Source organism: Saimiri boliviensis, chromosome X (genome assembly GCF_048565385.1).
Source record: "Saimiri boliviensis isolate mSaiBol1 chromosome X, mSaiBol1.pri, whole genome shotgun sequence".
NCBI lineage: Eukaryota > Metazoa > Chordata > Mammalia > Primates > Cebidae > Saimiri > Saimiri boliviensis.
Window position 1 is genome coordinate 43433215 of NC_133470.1, and position 9291 is coordinate 43442505.

The following is a 9291-nucleotide window of genomic DNA, read 5'->3' on the forward strand; positions in this document are numbered from 1 at the left end:
TGTCTCAAAAATAAAAAAATAAAATAAATAGTAATATATTAGCAGCTTTGAAAAGGATAATCTCAAATTTTGCTGCTGAGACTACTGAGATTATTATTAGAAAACAGAAGAAACTAAGGTGTGTTTTTTGTTTGTTTTTTTTTTTTTTGAGATGGAGTTTTGCTCTTGTTGCCTAGGCTGGAGTGCAATGGCACAATCTCGGCTCACCGCAACCTCCGCCTCCTGGGTTCAAGCTATTTTTAGTAGAGACAGGGTTTATCCATGCTTGTCAGGCTGGTCTCAAACTCTACCTCAGGGGATCCATCTGCCTCAGCCTACCAAAGTGCTGCCATTATAGGCGTGAACCACCGCACCCGGCGAAACTAAGAGTTTTTTAAGTTTTTCAGTAGCTTTCATAATACTGAGTGTTGTAAAAGTCCAGATATAATAAAATACAACTCGCGTATTATGAAAGCAGAGACTTTAATTATATAAGTGCTTCCAAAAGAGCTTAATTTACATTATAGCTATTCAAACTGTATTACATGAATTCTAAAGAAAATCTACAGATTAAATATTGTCATTATAAATGATGTGCTTGAACTTCTTCTGAATAATTAGCTTGGGACTTTGTTCTGTGGAGAACATGGGCTTTGGCATTCTGAAGTACTTGGTACTTACTTTTTATTTTTATTTTCTGTTTAAAATAGATGTTTGTATCAGAAAGCAAAGAGACGGCATCTGGAGATGTGGACAGCTTCTACAACTTCGCTGATATACAGATGGGAATATGAAGTGCAATGTGGAACCAGGACTTGGTATTAAGCCTTTCCCAACTTGTGAATATAGAATTTGATAATATACTTTTGTGTATTAGCAATGGTTTTTACTAATGCTAAAACTGTTGAAGTTTATTTTTTAATAAATTGTTGAATATTACATCATTTACTTGAGGTTCAAAAATAATTCATTTTAAATTAAGTAGTTTTAATCAGCTTAAAAGCTATTTAACCCACTTTAATAAGCTTGCAATTTTGTTTCTCTGCATATGATATTCTTATTAGAAAGTAGAGGTAGCTAATAGTTTATTGTTTTAATCCTACTTAAATGTCCTTTCAAATCTCTAATAATTTAAACTTTCCTCAGTGCTCCATGATATTTTTTTTGAGACTGCATTTCATTGCTTATTTTACGTTTTTCAATTTAGAGGGATTTGTTACTAGTTGATCAATTGGAATGAACCTATGCACATTTTTTATGTATACATATGACAGTTATATAAATGCTTCTTCACTGCGTTATATGGCAAATGAGATTTTGTACGTGGAGTTGACATAATACTTTGTAAATTGAATTTTTTAAAGAAATAAGCACTTGATAACCAGCTTTGCAAGCAACTCTACTAACAGATGTTGGTATAGCTATTTAAAAACTACTTTGTAAACAGTGTGATTATTTGAATAAATTCCACATTGTTTATAGTTTTTTTAATACAACTGCTATATGACTCTTCTGCTTCCTCGTACGAAAAGGTGTATGCAATACTAAAATTATAGAAGCCCAATCACCAGCAGTTTTCAAAAAGGTGATAACTTATTAGCTCTTGTGGGCTATCAAGAGAACTAGAACAAAACCTTGTGACTTTTAGGTAAGAAATAGGCATGATGATAAGCTATGCAGATTATTAAAAAGCTTGATACAGGCTAGGCATAGTGGCTCACACCTGTAATCCTAGCACTGTGGGAGGCTGAGACGGGTAGGTTGCCTGAGCCAGGAGTTGGAGACCAGCCTGTGCTACATGGTCAAATCCCGTCTCTACTAAAATACAAAAAAAAAAAAAAAAAAAAATTAGCTGGATGTGGTGACATAAACCTGTAATCCTAGTTACTTGGGAGGCTGAGGCAGGAGAATTGCTTAAACCTGGGAGGCCAGGAAGCGGAGGTTGCAGTGAGCTGAGGTCGTGCCATTGCACTCCAGCCTAGGTGACAGAGCGAGACTCCATCTCAAAAAAAAAAAAAAAAAAAATCAAAAGCTTGATACATTTGATTTTTTATTAGATACGCCATTCATATCAAGTAATGTTCAAGTATAAACTTATTTTGGTTACTTTAAAGCATTATTTCCCAAATCTACCTGATCGTGATAATTTACGAGGAAGCAGAAGAGAGCTACTTGTTTAAAAATTCACATTCTTGGACCCAATCCTCAGCTGCACGGATTCAGTCTTCAGGGGAAACTCTGTTTTAAGTGGTATGTTGTAATCTAAAGTAATTGGTTCAAGAGATGTTGATAGGTTGATCTTATGAGAAGGCACTGAATCTGCCATCCACATCACATATAGGAGCTATTAGGAAATCAGCTTTCATAGGCCTATTTTTTTTATTGCATTTTAGGTTTTGGGGTACATGTGAAGAACATGCAAGATTGTTGCATAGCTACACACATGGCAGTGTGATTTGCTGCCTTCCTCCCCATCACCTATATCTGGCATTTCTCCCCATGCCATCTCTCCCCAACTCCCCACCCCCTGCTGGCCCTCCCCTGTTTCCCCCTGACAGACCCCAGTGTTTGATGCTCCCCTCCCTGTGTCCATGTGTTCTCATTGTTCAACACCCGCCTATGAGTGAGAACATGCGGTGTTTGATTTTTCTGTTCTTGTGTCAGTTTGCTGAGAATGATGTTTCCAGGTTCATCCATGTCCCTACAAAGGACACGAACTCATCGTTTTTTATGGCTGCATAGTATTCCATGGTGTGTATGTGCCACATTTTCCCTGTCCAATCTATCATCGATGAGCATTTGGGTTGGTTCTAAGTCTTTGCTATTGTAAACAGTGCTGCAATGAACACTCGTGTGCATGTGTCCTTATAGTAGAACGATTTATAATCCTTTGGATATATACCCAGTAATGGGATTGCTGGGTCAAATGGAATTTCTATTTCTAGGTCCTTGAGGAATCGCCACACTGTCTTCCACAATGGTTGAACTAATGTACACTCCCACCAACAGTGTAAAAGTGTTCCTATTTCTCCACATCCTCTCCAGCATCTGTTGTCTCCAGAGTTTTTAATGATCGCCATTCTGACTGGCATGAAATGGCATCTCAATGTAGTTTTGATTTGCATTTCTCTAATGATCAGTGATGATGAGCATTTTTTCATATGTTTGTGGTCCTCATATATGTCTTCTTTTGTAAAGTGTCTGTTCATTTCCTTTGCCCACTTTTGAATGGGCTTGTTTTTTTCTTGTAAATCTGTTTTAGTTCTTTGTGGATTCTGGATATTAGCCCTTTGTCAGATGCGTAGATTGCAAAAATTTTTTCCCATTCTGTTGGTTGCCAATTCACTCTGATGACTGTTTCTCTTGCTGTACAGAAGCTCTGGAGTTTAATTAGGTCCCATTTGTCTATCTTGGCTTTTGTTGCCAATGCTTTTGGTGTTTTAGTCATGAAGTCCTTGCCTATGCCTATGTCCTGAATGGTTTTGCCTAGATTTTCTTCTAGGGTTTTTATGGTGTTAGGTCTTATGTTTAAGTCTTTAATCCATCTGGAGTTAATTTTAGTGTAAGATGTCAGGAAGGGGTCCAGTTTCCGCTTTCTGCACATGGCTAGCCAGTTTTCCCAGCACCATTTATTAAACAGGGAATCCTTTCCCTCATAGGCCTATTTTTAAAAGGAATCTGAAATTTAATTCTATTTTGATAAAACTAAGACTGAAAATAACCACTTGTAAACATTCCTATGATTGTTACTAAAAATGTATTTCCATGTTTAAAATGTTTTTGGATACTTTTGGGTTAATTAATAACTACTACATTGAATTGCATGTTAAGGTGCAGAAATAATACATTAAAAGATTTTCACTTTAATCAGTAATTTTTTTTTCTTAAATTTTTATTAAAATAAGTGTTAAAAATAAGGTTGGGCATGGTGGCTCATGCCTGTAATCCTAGCAGTTTCAGAGGCCAAGGTGGGTGGATCACCTGAGCTCAGGAGTTCAAGACCAGCCTGGCCAACAAGATGAAACCTCATATTTAAAAATAATAATTATTATGATTATTATTTTTGTTTGTTTGAAGAGAGCTTTTATTGTGCTCAAGAATGTTATTTCTGTATACAAAGTTGCCTGTGCTCTCACAGGCAGTTTCTGGGGAGCATCTAAAACATACACCATAAAATTTTACATTAATAAATTCAATAAAGGCAGGGTGTGGTGGCTCACACCTGTAATCCCAGCACTTTGGGAGGCCAATGTGTGCAGATCACAAGATCAAGAGATAGAGACCATCCTGGCCAATATGGTGAAACCCAGTCTCTACTAAAAATACACACACACACACACACAAAGTAGCCAGGTGTGGCGGCCCGGGCGTGCTGGCACGCGCCTGTGTTCCCAGCTACTCAAGAGGCTGATCAAAGGTTAATTGAGTAAACAAACTATACAGATAAACTACCTTGCATTCCCTAGCTGTTTGCTTTTCTTATAACTAAATGTAAAAAGGATTTTGGTTGCCTTTGGCAGGAACTTTCTGAAACTTATGCGAACCTCTCTGTCTTCCAAGGAAGTTTGTGGCTATAACTATTTCTAATATTCTCACTTAATATCTCTGCCACCACCCTGAGTGAATCCCAACATGCCATGTCTCTTAAGAATTGAGAACTTGTGGCTAGGTGTGGTAGGCCACACCTGTAATCCTAGCACTTCAGGAGGCCGAGGTAGGTGGATCACCCGAGGTCAGAAGTTTGAGACTCATCTGGAAAACATGGCAAAACCCCATCTGTACTAAAAATATACAAATTAGCAGGGCGTGGTTGTCGGCACCTGTAATCCTAGGTACTAGAGAGGCTGAGGCAAGAGAACAGCTTCAACCCAGAAGGCAGAGGTGGCAGCAAGCAGAAATTTTGCCATTGCACTTCGTGCTGGATGATGAGAGTGAAAACTCTCTCTCAAAAAGGAAAAAGAGAACTTGTTATAGGGTTGGCCACATTCTTCACACTTATAGGCCTTCCATCCAGCATAAATTATGTGTGATAAAGGCTGAGAACTTTCTTGAAAATTTTATCACATTCTTTATATTTGTAGGTTTTGTGTTCCACATAACTTCTCAGATGTAGGAAGAGTTGAGAGCTGGTTACAGGCTTTCCTACATTCAGTATATTCATAGGGTTACTCTCCAGTATGAATTACCTTATGTCTACTGAGGCTAGAGAACAAGGGAAAGTTTTTCCCACATTCTTCTCATCTTTATGGTTTCTCTCCAGTGTGAATTTTCTTATGTGTAGTGAGGGTTGCAGGTCGGGTAAAAGCTTTGCCACATTCTTCACATCTGTAGGGTTTCTCTCCAGTATGAATTTTCTTATGTCTACTAAGGTGTGAGGCTATCTTTTCCACATATTTTACATCTGTAGGGCTTTTCTCCAGGATGAAATTTGTTATGTATAGTAAGGTTATAGGACTGTTTAAAGGCTTTGCCACATTCTTCACATTTGTAGGGTTTTTCTCCAGTATGAATTATCTTATGTGTAGAAAGGGTTAAGGAATGTGCAAAGCATTTGCCACATTCTTCACATTTATAAGGTTTCTCTCCTGCATGAATTCTCTTATGTCTAGAAAGGTTTGAGAACTGCTTAAATGCTTTGCCACATTCTTCACATTTATAGGGTTTCTCTCCTGCATGAATTCTCTTATGTCTAGAAAGGTGTGAGGAGCGTGTGAAGCGTTTGCCACATTCTTCACATTTATAGGGTTTCTCTCCGGTATGAATTCTCTTACGTCTAGAAAGGTGTGAGGAGCGTGCAAAGCGTTTGCCACATTCTTCACATTTATAGGGTTTCTCTCCTGCATGAATTCTCTTATGTCTAGAAAGGTGTGAGGAGTGTGGAAAGCGTTTGCCACATTCTTCACCTTTATAGGGTTTCTCTCCTGTATGAACTCTCTTATGTCTAGAAAGGTGTGAGGAGCGTGCAAAGCGTTTGCCACATTCTTCACATTTATAGGGTTTCTCTCCGGTATGAATTCTCTTATGTCTAGAAAGGTGTGAGGAGCGTGCAAAGCGTTTGCCACATTCTTCACATTTATAGGGTTTCTCTCCTGCATGAATTCTCTTATGTCTAGAAAGGTGTGAGGAGCGTGCAAAGCGTTTGCCACATTCTTCACATTTATAGGGTTTCTCTCCGGTATGAATTCTCTTATGTCTAGAAAGGTGTGAGGAGTGTGGAAAGCGTTTGCCACATTCTTCACATTTATAGGGTTTCTCTCCTGCATGAATTCTCTTATGTCTAGAAAGGTGTAAGGAGTGTGGAAAGCGTTTGCCACATTCTTCACCTTTATAGGGTTTCTCTCCTGCATGAATTCTCTTATGTCTAGAAACGTTTGAGAACTGCTTAAAGGCTTTGCCACATTCTTCACATTTATAGGGTTTCTCTCCTGCATGAATTCTCTTATGTCTACAAAGGTGTGAGGAGTGTGGAAAGCGTTTGCCACATTCTTCACATTTATTGGGTTTCTCTCCTGTATGAACTCTCTTATGTCTAGAAAGGTGTGAGGAGTGTGCAAAGCGTTTGCCACATTCTTCACATTTATAGGGTTTCTCTCCTGTATGAACTCTCTTATGTCTAGAAAGGTGTGAGGAGCGTGCAAAGCGTTTGCCACATTCTTCACATTTATAGGGTTTCTCTCCTGCATGAATTCTCTTATGTCTAGAAAGGTTTGAAAACTGCTTAAAGGCTTTGCCACATTCTTCACATTTATAGGGTTTCTCTCCTGTATGAACTCTCTTATGTCTAGAAAGGTGTGAGGAGCGTGCAAAGCGTTTGACACATTCTTCACATTTATAGGGTTTCTCTCCTGCATGAATTCTCTTATGTCTAGAAAGGTTTGAGAACTGCTTAAACGCTTTGCCACATTCTTCACATTTATAGGGTTTCTCTCCTGCATGAATTCTCTTATGTCTAGAAAGGTGTGAGGAGTGTGGAAAGCGTTTGCCACATTCTTCACATTTATTGGGTTTCTCTCCTGTATGAACTCTCTTATGTCTAGAAAGGTGTGAGGAGCGTGCAAAGCGTTTGCCACATTCTTCACATAGGGTTTCTCTCCTGTATGAACTCTCTTATGTCTAGAAAGGTGTGAGGAGTGTGCAAAGCGTTTGCCACTTTCTTCACCTTTATAGGGTTTCCTCCTGTATGAACTCTCTTATGTCTAGAAAGGTGTGAGGAGCATGCAAAGCGTTTGCCACATTCTTCACATTTATAGGGTTTCTCTCCTGTATGAGTTCTCTTATTTGTAGAAAGGGCTGAGGAGTGTACAAAGCGTTTGCCACATTCTTCACATTTATAGGGTTTCTCTCCTGTACTATCTATCTTATGTGTAGAAAGGGTTGAGGACTGCTTAAAGGCTTTGCCACATTCTTCACATCTGTAGGGTCTCTCTCCTGTATGAATTTTCTTATGTATACTAAGGTGTGAGGACCAGTTGAAGGCTTTGCCACCTTCTTCGCATTTGTAGGGTTTCTCTCCAGTATCAATTTTCTTATGTGTAGTAAGAGTTAAGGACAGGTTAATAGCTTTGCCACATTCTATATATTTGAAAATTTTTTTTGCAATATGTCTTGTCTTATGTCTGTTGGAATTTGAAAACATAAAATACTTTCATATATTTATCACATTGAAATATTTTCCTGTGGGTTATTGTCAAACTTTGGTTAATTCCATTATAACCTGCTTTGTGCACATGACACTCATCTACACTTTCACAGATGTTTTTTAACCCTAAAGTGTCATATCCATATTTTTCATATCTGCTCAGTATCATTTTTTGGAAAGAATCTTTCATGCTGTGCTCTGGCAAAAGGTCTTGGGCAAAATGAGAAGACATACCTGGGGGTGTGGCAATCATCTCATGTCTCTTCACAGTCAAAGGTTTTCTCCGTCTGGCTTAGAAAAAGCAATATCAAGGAAGACCAGGTTTCTGTAGTTCTCCAACTTCACATCCCTATACAGATTCCACTGTGCAGCGTCCAGGCAATGCCACTCCTCTGGAGAGAATTCTATGGACACATCCATAAATTCCAATGGTCCCATTTCTAGGCTTCCAGGGGCTCCCAGCGTCTTAGCTGTGGATCTCCCAATACCTGCAGGTCACAGGGCTGCAAGGCTGGGCCTCTAGGAGCAGGGGACACAGAGCAGAGAAGACAGATCTGGAGCTCCGGCTGCAGCAAGAGACAAAGGCTAATCAGTAATATTGAGCACTCACCCTGTGCCTGGCCTTGTGCTAACCATTAGCACTGCATCATTTCAATTCTTTTATAAGGGCATTCAAAATTACAAAATCAGTGATTTTATAAGGTGCAAATAAAAGTTGGTGACAGGTTTAATATAATTTTGATCACAATTTTCAAATGATCTTTGCAAATAGTGGTCAGAGGACATTAGTTTTTCCTTTAGTTAAGCTAAATTAAAGGGACAGCATCCTGTTATAATTATATTATTGAACACTATTATTCACATTTAAAATAATACTTTTTGTTTTTCAAAAATAAAATGCAATGTTATGCAAAGCTATAAACTGAGTTCTTTATGATATTTGAGCAACAGCTCAGGAATATAACATATAAGGGAGATGTTAATTTAAAATTTTCCACTAAACTTAGTATCTGTTAACAAAGCTTAAAATTTTGTATTCTTCAGTTAGATAAGATGTTTTACCATTTAATTTGTCTTTTAGGACAGTAATTTGGCTTCCGAATGTTTGAAACGATTTTAAAAAATAAGTAATGCTATGGTGGTTGTTTCCATAATTCCAAACTTAGATAGTAATCAGAATGTATTACATTTCATTTCTGAATAGCTTTTGAATTTATGAAAAATTACTAGCAGTGAAAAATTGGTAATTGTTATAGTGTTTAAACATTATATTAGCTTATTTCTCTTGTATTAATAGTACTGCTGTTTTTGTTTTGCTTCTGTATATTTATGTCTAGCTTTTGTATGTAATTTAGTGTTTATAAAATGTGATTTATAATAAATGTTGTTAAAATGAAAATGGCTGCAGTGGTTTGCATATGGTCCGTTTGTCCCCACCAAAGCTCATGTTGAAATTTGATCCCTAGTGTGGCAGTGGTGGGAGTTGGGGCCTAGTGGGAGGTGTTTGAATTATGCAGCCCAATCCCTCCTGAATGGCTTGGTCCTGTCTCTAGAGAGACTGGATTAACTCCCGTGAGAGTGAGTTGTTATAAAGCAGTGTTATAAAGCCCTCAGGGTTTCCCTCTCTTTGCTAATGTCTACTTCCCCATTAACCTTTTCCACAGTGTTATGAT

General features: G+C 38.1%; 2 protein-coding genes across 2 annotated transcripts in view; one reads left to right on the forward strand and one right to left on the reverse strand.

Moving 5' to 3' along the window:
• RP2 (RP2 activator of ARL3 GTPase) overlaps positions 1-5410 on the forward strand; it is a 49192-nt gene extending 43782 nt beyond the window's left edge. Inside the window, exon 5 of the mRNA XM_010350157.2 lies at positions 690-5410. Coding sequence (XP_010348459.1) covers positions 690-773 — 84 coding nt within the window. The 3' untranslated portion in view covers positions 774-5410. The remainder of the gene's footprint in view (positions 1-689) is intronic.
• On the reverse strand, positions 5344-8179 carry LOC120366551 (uncharacterized). Its single transcript, XM_074391554.1, is given in 4 exon segments — positions 5344-7052; positions 7210-7613; positions 7615-7903; positions 7906-8179. Coding segments are annotated over 4 exon segments (2553 nt in total). The 5' UTR covers positions 8057-8179.
• Between the last annotated feature and the right edge of the window lie 1112 nt (positions 8180-9291).